Here is a 14,581-nt window from a genome sequence, read left to right as displayed (position 1 = left end):
ACCATAGATCACTCTGTCCACTATCATCATCACCACCATCGAAGTCATTCTCCACATTTCTTACCTCAAACCCGTGAAAAGACGTGTCACTATCACTATCACTCGTCTCCATGTTGAATTTTGAAAGCTAACACAAAAAATCCGAACAAAATCCGTCCACAAAAATCGAAATCACTTTCAAAAGTCCTGAGAAAAAACGACCGGCAGCCATGCCATGTGCATCAAAGGACTAAAGCTGTTTTCCAATGCAGGAGAGCATCGGAAGGCTGGTAACTCTTGTTTAATGACACTAGCAGAGAACGCGCGGTACCGCGCGGTTCAGGACTACAGCCCACGAGCGGAACCGCGCGGTATAGGACGTTAAGAGTTATGCAAATGTCATAGAACACGCAAACAAAGAGCACCTTTTGTGACGGTTGGGTTACCTTCACTGAGTTACTTCCTTTGCTTGTGTACATGATGCTTGTTACTAGGAGGCCGCGTCATAGAGAGCGCTAGTCGTCTAGCCCCCAGGCGGCGCTTCTTGACCACTTTTTTTTGAGTCACTTGAGAAAAAGTGACTCTATGTAATCGGTCAGTGTTAGTCTGTCCGGCCGGCCGTCCATAGACACCACCTTAACGTTGGACTTTTCTCGGAAACTATCAAAGCGATCGGGCTCATATTTTGTTTAGTCGTGACCTCCAATGACCTCTACACTTTAACGATGGTTTCGTTGACCTTTGACCTTTTTCAAGGTCACAGGTCAGCGTCAAAGGAAAAATTAGACATTTTATATAACTTTGTAGGATTATTCTTTACATCAAAGTATTTACATCTGTAGCCTTTTACGAACGTTATCAGAAAAACAAGGGAGATAACTAGCCTTTTCTGTTCGGCAACACACAACTTAACGTTGGGCTTTTCTCGGAAACTATAAAAGTGACCGGGCTCAAATTTTATGTGAACGTGACTCATTGTGTTGTGAATAGCAATTTCTTCCTGTCCATCTGATGCCTCATATAATATTCAGAACTGCGAAAGTGACTCGATCGAGCGTTTGCTCTTCTTGTTGTTTCCAATACCGGAGAGAATTGGCGCCCTGAAGCGCATTGTATCACTTTGAATTAATTAATTACTATACTTGTGCGCTTTCGAGCAAATTATGATGTGTGCTTCCAGATTAAGGTACAGTGGATTCCACAGATTCTTCAGATATGTCAAATTCTCCCAAAACACCCCCCAAACGGTCACACTAATGGTATCCCTTTAACAGTGAAATGCTCACAGACAGCACAGAAAAGAAAGACTACTGCAGTAGACTGAACATAGTGCGCTCAATGCAATGGCCCATAACTGACTTGTTTCTGTTTTGGGCTGTTGCAGATGAAGACACAGCTGATGAGGTTGAAGGAAAAGCAGTGTGTAATCATTGTGGTCAAATCTGTATGAGCAAGTCTGCAAGAAAACGCCATGCTAGGAAATTCCACAACATGAGTGAAAACATTGTTTTTGCAGGTGAGTGTCTTGCTTGTTTTCTTTTGCCACAATGAAAGGCGCTATTGCAAATCCACTGCAAACAACAAATCCGCATAGCATAGTTAGAGCTAAGAACATTTTGTAGATTAGGTTGAGCTACTTATAGAACTTGTGAACGGAAAACTTGCTGAGCACTACATGTATAGTCTGAAAATGGATGGTGCACATTAAGATTCAGTGCAAAATTTACCGGCAAGAATATGAATAATCACTACACACCTTCAACTTCAACACAAAAACACATTTCATTATCAGTCTACTGCTGGGTGATTCATCTGCATGTATATTACAATTGTGCTCAGATTTGCATGAACACATTTCATTGTCAGTCTGTTGCTGGGTGATTCTTCTGCAAGGATAGGACATTTGCGCTCAGTTTCACATGAACACATTTCATTGTCAGTCTGTTGCTGGGTGATTCTTCTGCAAGGATAGGACATTTGCGCTCAGTTTCACATGAACACATTTCATTATCAGTCTACTGCTGGGTGATTCATCTGCATGTATATTACAATTGCGCTCAGATTTGCATGAACACATTTCATTGTCAGTCTGTTGCTGGGTGATTCTTCTGCAAGGATAGGACATTTGCGCTCAGTTTCACATGAACACACTTCATTGTCAGTCTGTTGCTGGGTGCCGGTGATTCTTCTGCAAGGATAGGACATTTGCGCTCAGTTTCACATGAACACACTTCATTGTCAATCTACTGCTGGGTGATTCATCTGCATTGATATGACAGTTGCGCTCAGATTCACATAAACACACTTCATTGTCAGTCGACTACTTGGTGATTCATAAGCGTCTGGTCTACCTAATTATTGGTAAAGTTGCAGTTTTTAATTGGCTGGTATACACGAGAAAGTTTTCAACAGGAAATTAAATTTTGTCTTTTCGAACAATCTAACTTCGCGGCTGGCTCCCACTTGCTTCGCAACTTCTTATGCACACCAGCCCTGGTTTCTCTATAGGTAGGTGATACAGCTGGATTTTCTTGTAAAAAGTATGTGGCATAAGATTGAAGCAAAACAAAGAAACTAACGTACTAACAACACACTTACAAAGTCTCAGGAACAGTATTTTTCAGGCAAAAGAACTGCAGAACTTTGAGTATTAAGAATACCTTGTGAGAGTAGTGAGCATGACCCAGGAGTCCGCATATCAGTTAAACTGGAATATTAATGCTGAAAATGCCTCAAGATGTGGAACGAGTTCTAATTTTAGACTGAGAGCAAAAGAGAAAATGTAATAAGAGTTTTTAGGGAGCAACAGTTTGGTGGCCACATCTTTCTTGCACAATGATACAAGATTATACAATTGAAATACTCCCTGCAGCGGAACTGATGTCTGTGTTGTGATGTCTTGTCATAGTGAACTGGTGTCGCAGATTTTGGTTCCAGTTAATTCAGACAAATTACGATGCCTAGGGAGGGTAATCATTTCATTCTGGAAAATTCTAGTAGTTTGTGCGTTGGCTTTTTCAGTGAAATGTACGCAAGAGCAGCAGACTGAATCTGATTCAGATTGTGAATCTACAATAAGTACGGACACAGACTGTATGGATCAGAAGAAGACCACAGAACATAAAAGCACATTTTCAGGAATGCAGGAAAATGGATATATTATAGCAAGCAGTGAAGAAGAACTGAGGAGTTTGGCCACGAAGCTTTTGTCTCCAGGAAGAGTGACTGGCCCTGACTGTGCTTTGACAGGAATTAAGAACAGGACTGAGGCAGTATTGAAAACCCCAGTCAACCCAAAGCAGATCCTTATGTCAAACAACCCTCTGAATGTATTGCAAGGTTGCACAAGGGAAGTCGGAATTCATGAGCCTGACAGTGCTGTAACACACGCCCCCCAGAATACTGACAATATTATAAAGGGAGTGGAAAGGAAAAAGAAACAGGAACACCCTGTCTATGGAGATTGCAGGGATGAGAGGGCTGCACTACTCGAGGACTGGTTCTTGAAAACTGAGAGTTGCTTTTTCTGTTCCGAAAAATTTCCTTCAAGGTTTAGTTTGACAGCTCACTGGAAACACCAGCTTTGTCCCTTCTGGTTAAGTATCAACGATAGTGGTGGAGGTACCATGGATTCAGATGAACTGGCCAAGACATTTGAAAAGCAGGCACGTGCAAGAGAAAAATCTTACATGAGTTCAAAGACATGTTCCTTTTGTTTGATGACTCAAATTAGCTCCAAACGGAATTGGCGGAGTCACAAATTTAAGTGCCAGGCATCATGGTTCCCCAAGGTGGACTCTACATCTTCTGATTTCTTCTTGGAAAGTTCGTTAGAAGGTGATTTTGGCTGTAAGGTTTGGTGCATATTTTGCTCAGAAGCATTCAGTCAAAGAAAAAGTATCTGGCAGCACTTTAAGGAGAATGGTTGCCCAGAAAGACCCAGCCCAGTTACATCTTTAGTGAACCCAAAGTCTGTTAAGACCAGCGATCAGATGGACACTTTCTGCTCAAATATTCAACACGAGTGTCATCCCAAAAAGACCTTACCTCTGCCAGATGGTGAGTCTTATCTTCAAACGCCCAGTGAACCAGCATGCAGGCTCCAGCTAACCATTTGCACGTTAATCCTGTCATTTTTCTCTAACAGAGTTATTTATTGTTCATGTTTGTGCATCGGTTTCCTCTCCATATTGTCAAGTTTGTTGTATGTTGGTTTTAGTGATTTTTCACTCACGTATATTAAAGCCATCTCTGCTTTAAGCCCATAGTTTACCAGTGTTTAAATCAGCACTGAAGTAACATGTACAAATGTTGTGCATCAACACCAACAATAAGCATTTTGACATTGTTTAAATGTGGCAGTGTGTGATGTACATGTACACCCAAATGCTAGAAAGATCTGTGGCAGTCAATTTTTGACCATGCAATATTTTGAAATTTGAGGGAATTTAGTCATAGAGATATGACTGTCTTTTTACATTTAGTCAAGTTTTGACTAAATGTTTTAACATAGAGGGGGAATCGAGACGAGGGTCGTGGTGTGTGTGTGTCTGTGCGTGTGTGTGTGTAGAGCGATTCAGACTAAACTACTGGACCGATCTTTATGAAATTTTACATGAGAGTTCCTGGGTATGAAATCCTCAGACGTTTTTTTCATTTTTTCGATAAATGTCTTTTATGACGTCATATCCGGCTTTTTGTAAAAGTTGAGGCGGCACTGTCACACCTTCATTTTTCAATCAAATTGATTGAAATTTTGGCCAAGCAATCTTCGACGAAGGCCGGACTTCGGTATTGCATTTCAGCATGGAGACTTAAAAATTAATTTATGACTTTGGTCATTAAAAATCTGAAAAATGTATTTAAATTATTTTTTTATAAAACGATCCAAAATTACTTTTATTTTATTCTTCATCATATTCTGATTCTAAGAACATATAAATATGTTATATTCGGATTAAAAACAAGCTCTGAAAATTAAAAATATAAAAATTATGATTAAAATTAAATTTCCGAAATCGTTTTAAAAACAATTTCATCTTATTCCTTGTCGGTTCCTGATTCCAAAAACATATACAGACCTGTTTACCCTTACGATTTTGGCGTAATTTATTACGATTTTCTGCAAAAAATACGCCATTCCGCTATCCGTGTCAAGACTACGATTTTCATAAATAAAAAAAATGTTAAAAAAAAAATTTTTAATTTTTTTTTTATCAATTCACATGTTTGGCATTGGTTTTTTCAATGGCAAAATGGGGTGAAAGAGCACAGGACTGACCAGAGATCATGTCTTGTCTGATGAGACGCTGGAGAGCCTTATTCTAGTGGTGAAGTCTCGCCCTCACTCATTCGGCAAGCGCAAGTACAGTAGAGAAGCGCTTGACACACTGAAAAAGGCCTACTACGAGCAAAAGAAAAAGAATCAGTGATGCATGTGCTTTTGATGTGATCTTCTTTGAAATTATGATGACTACAAAAACTGACTGATGTGTTTTGTTTGTGAATGATGGATTGCGTTTCGCAGACACAGTTGTCATATGCGCTGTAATTGGCGATGAATGCTGGATGATTACTATTTTTGTGCCAGGATTACTATTTTTGGGGCTGAGCATTACTCCAAAACACTTATGGGGGTAAACAGGACTGCATATAGATATGATATGTTTGGATTAAAAACACGTTCAGAAAGTTAAAACGAAGAGAGGTACAGTAAAGCGTGCTATGCAGCACAGCGCAACCGCTACCGCGCTGAACAGGCTCGTCACTTTCACTGCCTTTTGCACTAGCGGCGGACTACGGTCATTGTGAAAAACTGCAGTGGCGTTCAGTTTCATTCTGTGAGTTCCACAGCTTGACTAAATGTAGTAATTTCGCCTTAGGCGACTTGTTTCTTTTTGGGGAGCAATTTACTCTATAGCAGAACAGAAGCATTTTGGTGTTTATGTAAAGCTGTCAATGAAAAGAACATGAGACAACATTTTGTGTTTTGTCCATAAAAGGGAAGGGGGGTGCGTTGGGGGCGGAATTTGGAGGCTGCTAATGTGTGCTGTGTTTGTGAGCAGAAAAGGGATTCTTCTGCCTTTTTTAAAATGTTTATGGAATTGCGCAGTTTTTGAGGGTGCCAAGGCCATTCTTGAGATGACTAACTCATGTCCACACTATACATCTACCCAACATTTTTTCCTCAGAGTTATTTTCCTTTTTTCTCTCACATTTTCACAAACCCTTCTCTTGGGCATTGAATAACTGTTTGAAAGGCACAAATCTGTGTTATTTGTGGAGATGACTTACTTGTTATTTTTTCATTGCTTTTTCTTTGGCAGTTCTTTTCAAGCACTAACCAGTCTATTTACAAGCAAGTGCAAACATATAGACACTTATTATCGAGTATTGAATAAGAGCTACATACAGTTAAATAATAGCATTTTTCTATCAGCATCTCATTCAGTACATGGTTATTGTGAATATTCCACACAAACTACAAATACTAGGTTCATTTTCTGGTTTACAGGGATGTGATGTTCGTAGATATGAAATAGAATTCAGTTTACATGTGTGGTCTTTTACTTTCCTGCTTCATGCATCTTCATTCCAGATCGTTTTAAAGAGAGTGTTTCTGTGCAATTATCCCACTCTTGTCTACCATCTATCGTAATGAGAAGAAAAATAATGTTAAGTATTTTTGTCTTGAGAAGCAACAACAATTTTTCAGGATTTCTGCTTCTTCTTTTCTCCACTTTCCACAGTTTGTGAGGGCTTGAGTTCTCTTTCTTATGAGTACTTCGTACTGTTGAAGTAAGACTTGATAACTGAGGACAATAGGTGCGCGTTTCCAGCTCAGAAGTTCTGTAGGTGGCAAACCAAATGTTAAGTTGTTACGTTACTGTAGCCTGTTTTATGTTTTATTTTAAGCGTGTTCTTATATGATTTCTTTTTGTATTGCAAAAGCATAAATTGAGTGATGTGTAGTGTATTGCACACAACTAGTACACAGTCAAGCTCAGCACAAGGACGAAGAAATGCTCTTGTGTCTGTGTTATAACCTTGACTGTGCATTAAATTACATATTCTTACTCCGAATCACATATAGCATTGACACAGTCTGAGATGCTAAGGTCTGAAAAGGCTACCCGTCTAACATTTTTAAAGGGAAGCAACCCCATCACCAAAAGGGCTAAAAATAGCCATGGTAATGAGCACATACTCTGGGAGTTACCTCCCATTGGTGTGTAATACGTCACTACCCCTATCACCACGTGTCCAACTTTCTTTCTTTCTTTCTTTATTTGGTGTTTAATGTCGTTTTCAACCACGAAGGTTATATCGCGACGGGGAAAGGGGGGAGATGGGATAGAGCCACTTGTCAATTGTTTCTTGTTCACAAAAGCACTAATCAAAAATTTGCTCCAGGGGCTTGCTACGTAGATAGAGAATATTACATGGCTTGCTGTGTCTTACCAGATTTACACGAGTTGGTTTTTTTTAAATATTGAACTGCGAGCGAAAGCGAGCTGTTCACTATTTGAAAAAGCAACGAGTGTAAATCTGGTACGACACAGCAAGCCATGTTGTATTCTGTTTATCCTACATACTGTACTTATGTGTATTTTACTGAAAATGTCTTGCAGACAAGGCAGCTAAATTAAAGACGCTTGTTTTGGAACCTCGATCTCTTCTAAAGCCTCGTACAATCTATTACGTCAAAGCAAAGAAACGTCACTCTGAAAGTGTGGCGTGACGTGTTAGTTCTAAAGATTCATCGAGGGTAATTAGCGAGCGCAATTTTTGTTTCTATAATGACATTTGTCTCGGTGACTTTGGCATCATAAGCAGTGGAAAAACAGGTCCCCGCCAGACTTGCTTGACATGACCTCATTTACATGATATACACACGTGTGATTTGAACGATTATTATCTCACGGGTGTCTCTCTCACGTATGTAGGATAATACAATGTATTACCTCACTGGGAGAATGCAAGTTTCCAGTACAAAGGACTTAACATTTCTTACATACTGCTTGACTAAAATCTTTACAAAAATTGACTATATTCCATACAAGAAACACTTAACAAGGGTAAAAAGAGAAACGGAATCCGTTAGTCGCCTCTTACGACATGCTGGGGAGCATCGGGTAAATTCTTCCCCCTAACCCGCGGGGGTACCACGTGTCCAAGATCATACGACTTTTTCAGCTCCTGAGAGAAGGTTGTTGATTTTTTGGCTCTCTCGTGGCTGTGCTGTTTGGTGTTTGTTTGACACCCACCGGCCACTTACCCGTCTTCCTTGCCTTCTGCTTCGTTAGTTGGTGAGCTCTTTCCTTTTTGGTCATTATTTTGACAAGAATGTTGATGTAGTTGCTGACTTTTCGTCCATTTTGGACTTGTAAATTTTTCAGTAAGTTATTGTTGGGCCGCCATTTTTGTTGGTCAGCATGGCTGACAGCAATAAAAATAATGTGGCAAGGCCGATGTATTGGTGAGGTAAACCTTATATTACCTCTTTACTTGCCTTCTGCTTTGTTGGTTGGTAAGCTCTTTCCTTTTTGGTCATTAGTTTGACAGGAGAGTCTTGTTTTCTGTTTTGGGTTCTTGATTCACATTCAATTACCTACAAGCAGACTGAACTGCGGACACTATGGCTTTTAGCCATTTTGTTCATGGTCACCGGTCACACCAGGCTTCGACCGCTGTGACTTCCGCACTTTTGGTTGCTTACGCACAATTGTAAATAGCTGCTTCCTCGTACTATCTCTCTCTGCTTTTGCATGAATGGGTAGAGGATAACTGGTGACCATCTCTTTTGAGGGCAGCAAGACTGCTGGTTCCGGCACCCTTCTCAAGCATGCTTTATGGGTAACGATGTCAAAGATCGTAGTCAGGTTTTTTCTTTGACGTTTATTCTGTCACTATCCAGGAGTACTATGATTCTTGCCTTGGTTAGATTGGACTCTAACGCAGAGAAGCAGTACAGCGTGCCTTGGAGGGTGAGCGTTTCTTCACTTTTTTGGAACTTTAGGAATGCTTATGCTCTTTTTTGAGTTGTTCCCATCGAGTTGGACTCTGGGGTCTCTTCCTGTGCCGTTTTACGGTCCGGGGGATTGGACGAAGTGCTGGGCACAGCTTACTGGTTCTCTGAAGTTGTCTTTAGCAAGTTTTGCCTGAGAGACATCGTGGCTGTCAATCAGGACGATTCTCGGGTCCCTTCCTGACTTGTTGGCAGCGGGCCAGTTCCTGGCAAGGGTGTTAGATTTTTCTTTCCCACCGCCTTGTTGAAGCTATTTGCTATATGTGATTCGGAGTAAGAATATGTAATTTAATCGAAAATTTTAAAAGTAAATTTTCATTTGATTAATATACTTACCCGAATCACATAGTTTATGCCCTCCCACCTACCCCGCTTATGACCGGCACGGTTGGCCTAGTGGTAAGGCGTCCGCCCCGTGATCGGGAGGTCGTGGGTTCGAACCCCGGCCGGGTCATACCTAAGACTTTAAAATTGGCAATCTAGTGGCTGCTCCGCCTGGCGTCTGGCATTATGGGGTTAGTGCTAGGACTGGTTGGTCCGGTGTCAGAATAATGTGACTGGGTGAGACATGAAGCCTGTGCTGCGACTTCTGTCTTGTGTGTGGCGCACGTTATATGTCAAAGCAGCACCGCCCTGATATGGCCCTTCGTGGTCGGCTGGGCGTTAAGCCAAACAAACCAACCCCGCTTATGGTTTTTTAGTTTCTCTAAAGCCGTATGATCTTGGACACGTGGTGATAGGGGTAGTGACGTAGTACACACCAATGGGAGGTAACTCAGAGTATGTGCTCATTACCATGGCTATTTTTAGCCCTTTTGGTGATGGGGTTGCTTCCCTTTAAAAATGTTAGACAGGTAGCCTTTTCAGACCTTAGCATCTCAGACTGTGTCAATGCTATTTGTGATTCGGGTAAGTATATTAATCAAATGAAAATTTACTTTTAAAATTTTCGATTTACACAATGCCACTCCGTGAGTAGATAATGAAAATGACACAACAGATTCATTCATGTTTTTCTGTTGGTGTATGTGTGCAGAGAAAGAGAGCAAGGGTGGCTTCCAGTCAGCCACGGACACCCAGCCAAAGACTCAAACCAAACCAGCCAACACTCCAGCCAAACCAGCCAACACCCAAGCCAAACCACCCAACACTCCAGCCAAACCACCCAACACTCCGCAAACGCCCAAAGTGTTCCAGATACCTGTGTTGAACAAACGGCAACCACCCTCTGTTCCGCAAATCGGCAGCCAGCCAGATGTGAAGCGCCCAAGAATGGACGGGCCTCCACCCCCGCAGCTTCAAGGTTTCGGTTGCTTTCCTGTCCCTACCAGCATGCCTCACAAAATGAACGTGATGCCGCAGAATTTCAACATGATGCAGGCTGCCATGGGCAGTGGTTTCCGTCTCCCACCCCCTGGTCACCAACCCGTCACGGCCTGGCCCCCTACTTCTGGCCCCCCACCCCCCACCACCCAACCTCAGGGTCCGCAAGGCACCCCCAAGTGGCAGTCATCGAAACGGCAAGGATTTCAACCTGACAGCAATCTGCAGGGCACAGAGGCCATTTCTCCTGAGTGGGACGAGGACAGCCCTCGCCGACCATCCAGAGACAGCCCCAGAGGCAGACAGACCAAAGACGCAGGACTGTTTGAAGGCCGGACTCCACGTAGGAGGTCCCTGAGCCCAGCCAGACCATACCATCGAGGTAGCCGAAGCCCGGGTAGGATGGCGCCAATGCGTCGTGGCAGCAGGAGCCCTGTGAGAAGACGTCACACTAGCATCAGTCCCACCAGGCTAGCCTCAAATCAGCAGCGAAGAAGCAGGAGCCCCTTACGGCATGCTGGCTCTCGAACATTCAACAAAGGTCCTCAACGTCCTCAAAGACAAAACTACAGTCCTGTGAGTCAAGGGCGACTGAGCCGCAGTCCACGACGGTCAAGCCGCAGCCCCAGGAGACCAGGCAGACAGGGTCGGGCCAACTACAGTCCTGTCAGCCAAGGCAGACTCAGTCGCAGTCCTGGGAAGAGTGGCCCGAGTCCCAGGAAAAGAGGTCATAGTTCAGACAGGCAGGGTGGGCCTCAGAGGAGAACACGCAAAAGTCCCAGTCAACAAGATAGCAGAAGCTATAGTCCCATCAGCCAGGGGAGGTTGAGTCGCAGCCCGGGACGGAGAAATCGGAGTTCGGGGGGAGAGACCCACAGGCAAGGCCGCGCAGCAGCCAGACAAGGCAACAAAAGTTACAGCCCAGTCAGTCAAGGCAGGTTGAGTCGCAGTCCAGGGAGGAAAGGCCAGAGCCCCAGCAGACAGGGCCAGAAAGGATACGGTGCAAGGAAACGTAGCCACAGTCCTGTGCAGAAAAAAATTAGCCCAAGACCAGGCCGTGATTCTGACAGACAGAACTCCAGCTCAGCCCAACATAGCCACAGCCCTGCAAGCAAAGGTAGGATGACGGGTCAGAGCATGTCCAAACAGGCTTACAGTCCGGAGAGACAGAGTCGCAGCCCGGGCCCAAAGTCGCGCATGGGCAGCCAGAACCAGGCCGCGGCACGACGCAGTTTCAGCTCCAGCAGACACAGCCAGAGCCCAGGCCGGCAGAGTCGCAGCACAGGACAGGGCCAGGGTGCTGCCAGACAGACCCACAGTCCCGACAGGCCTGCTGCCAGCTCCTACCGGCAGAACACCCAGCAGAGGCCCGCGGAGAGCGTGCAGAACCGTGAAAAGAAAACAGCTCGGGAGTCATCAGCAGACAGGGGAGGCTGGGTTACACGCACCTGTTTGCCTTCTTCTACTGCCCCCTCCAGAGCGTCGCTTTTTTCAGCAGCATTCTCCACTCAGGCGTCAGGCTCATCTACCCTTTTCCCTTCAGCCACCACGATGATCCCGGGCTTGGATCTACTATTCAAAGCCACCGCCAAAGAGCTTGACATCGACCTCAAGCCCAGCCCTGTCCCAGCCAAACTTTGGCCCCTCCCTACCAACAAAGCTGCAGCCTTGAGGCAGCAGGGTCGGAACACGGCCAAGGAAGAAATATACAGAGGGAACGAGCCACAGCCAGTGAATCGAGACAATCTGCAGGGTCGGGAAGGATTGTCAGGAAGGCTGGGCAACGATCCTGCCTGGTGGAGAGGAGACAGTGCCAAGTCATCACCTCTCTTTGACAAGCCAGGCACCAGGGACGCACCCCCTCCCCTTCCAGCAAGTAAGTACTTATATCCTGAGGAGTCCCCTCTCCCCTTGCTCATTATGTGACTGTTTTGTGTGCAATTCTCAATGATTGATTTGATTACATCCATTGATGATTCTTCCCTTTTTACATTTAGTCAAGTTTTGACTAAATGTTTTAACATAGCGGGGGAATCGAGACGAGGGTCATGGTGTATGTGTGTGTGTATGTCTGTGTGTGTGTAGAGCGATTCAGACCAAACTACTGGACCGATCTTTATGAAATTTGACATGAGAGTTCCTGGGAATGATATCCCCGGACGTTTTTATCATTTTTTCGATAAATACTTTTGATGACGTCATATCCGGCTTTTTGTAAAAGTTGAGGCGGCACTGTCACACCCTCATTTTTCAATCAAATTGATTGAAATTTTTGTAAAGCAATCTTCGACGAAGGCCGGACTTCGGTATTGCATTTCAGCTTGGTGGCTTAAAAATTAATTAATGACTTTGGTCATTAAAAATCTAAAAAATGTAATAATTTTTTTTAATGTAAAACGATCCAAATTTACGTTCATCTTATTCTACATCATTTCCTGATTCCAAAAACCTATAAATATGTTATATTTGGATTAAAAACAAGCTCTGAAAATTAAAAATATAAAAATTATGATCAAAATTGAATTTCCGAAATCGATTTAAAAACAATTTCATCTTATTCCTTGTTGGTTCCTGATTCCAAAAACATATAGATATGATATGTTTGGATTAAAAACACGCTCAGAAAGTTAAAACGAAGAGAGGTACAGAAAAGCGTGTTATGCAGCACAGCGAAACCACTACCGCGCCGAACAGGCTCGTCAGTTTCACTCCGTTTTGCACAAGCGGCGGACTACGGCCATAATGAAAAAATGCAGTGCGTTCAGTTTCATTCTGGGAGTTCCACAGCTTGACTAAATGTAGTATTTTCACCTTTCGCGACTTGTTGTTGTTGTCATTGGATGAATAACAGGAGGGGAGTATTTCCTTGCAGATATTCGAAAGCTAAGTGCTATTGTTTTACCCTAAGTCACTTTACTCTGTTTACATTGTTGAATAATCGGAATTATTTAGAGAGTTCCAGGGAGGTATTTGATTTTCTTTTTCTTTTTGTTCACCAGAGACAGAATCAAATTGCTCCTTTTTATTTTTTATTTATAAGGATTTGTCAAGAGCTTTGCTTTTTGAACACAGGAGACAGTCAAGCAGCTGCCAGCCTGAATTCTAGCCGTGACCTGATGAGCCTGCGACAAGAGGCAGCCAAGCATTTGGCAAAGATGGAGAAGACCTCTGCCTCTCAAATTCTGGTCAGTCATGGTCCAGCACTTTCAACACAAAACAAGAGGGAGAGAGAGAGGGAGAGAGAGAGGGAGAGAGAGAGAGAGAGACCAGACCACACCAGACACACATATACACACACACACACACTCACTCACACACATAGTGATACTGCACAATTGCCGCATACCTTGATATGAGGGAAGAAAACCTTGTCCCATGGCATGTTAGGTTTTTTTTTTTTAACCCTAACTAAAGTATACCCTTCATAAAAGTTTATTCGAAATAAATGGGCTTTTCTGAGCGTTCCCTCTTGCGACTTATAACGTAGGTATTAGCCATTTTGAAGGTATTACATTGTATCGAGTTCTCAGACATTAATCAGCCATGTTTTAAACTGCAACCATAAAATCTATGTCATGCCGCTTTGTATGAGACTGATACGGGTGTGATAGTCGCTGAATCCACAGTTACTGAAAATGAGAAACAGAAGATAGAAGTTCAAAGTGTTCACTTTTTGAGTCACTTGAGAAAAAGTGACTATGTAATCGGTCAGTGTTAGTCTGTCCGGCCGGCCGGCCGGCCGTCCGTAGACACCACCTTAACGTTGGACTTTTCTCGGAAACTATCAAAGCGATCGGGCTCATATTTTGTTTAGTCGTGACCTCCAATGACCTCTACACTTTAACGATGGTTTCGTTGACCTTTGACCTTTTTCAAGGTCACAGGTCAGCGTCAAAGGAAAAATTAGACATTTTATATCTTTGACAAAGTTCATCGGATGTGATTGAAACTTTGTAGGATTATTCTTTACATCAAAGTATTTACATCTGTAGCCTTTTACGAACGTTATCAGAAAAACAAGGGAGATAACTAGCCTTTTCTGTTCGGCAACACACAACTTAACGTTGGGCTTTTCTCGGAAACTATAAAAGTGACCGGGCTCAAATTTTATGTGAACGTGACTCATTGTGTTGTGAATAGCAATTTCTTCCTGTCCATCTGATGCCTCATATAATATTCAGAACTGCGAAAGTGACTCGATCGAGCGTTTGCTCTTCTTGTTATTTTTTTTAAACATGTGCATGTTGGCAG

General features: G+C 43.1%; 1 protein-coding gene across 2 annotated transcripts in view; it reads left to right on the top strand.

The window, feature by feature from the left end:
• LOC138959487 (serine/arginine repetitive matrix protein 2-like) overlaps nucleotides 1-14,581 on the top strand; it is a 33,716-nt gene that overhangs the window by 15,322 nt on the left and 3,813 nt on the right. Inside the window, exons 8-10 of one of the 2 annotated variants that reach the window (XM_070331003.1) lie at nucleotides 1,364-1,495; nucleotides 10,044-12,206; nucleotides 13,403-13,515. In XM_070331003.1, the coding sequence (XP_070187104.1) occupies nucleotides 1,364-1,495; nucleotides 10,044-12,206; nucleotides 13,403-13,515 (2,408 nt within the window). The remainder of the gene's footprint in view (nucleotides 1-1,363; nucleotides 1,496-10,043; nucleotides 12,207-13,402; nucleotides 13,516-14,581) is intronic. The other variant, XM_070331004.1, reaches the window with a different exon arrangement.

The sequence above is a fragment of the Littorina saxatilis genome, linkage group LG2 (assembly GCF_037325665.1).
Source record: "Littorina saxatilis isolate snail1 linkage group LG2, US_GU_Lsax_2.0, whole genome shotgun sequence".
In the NCBI taxonomy this organism is placed as follows: Eukaryota; Metazoa; Mollusca; class Gastropoda; order Littorinimorpha; family Littorinidae; genus Littorina; species Littorina saxatilis.
The sequence above is the reverse complement of the archived record's forward strand: the minus strand, read 5'-3'. Positions and strand labels throughout refer to the sequence as shown.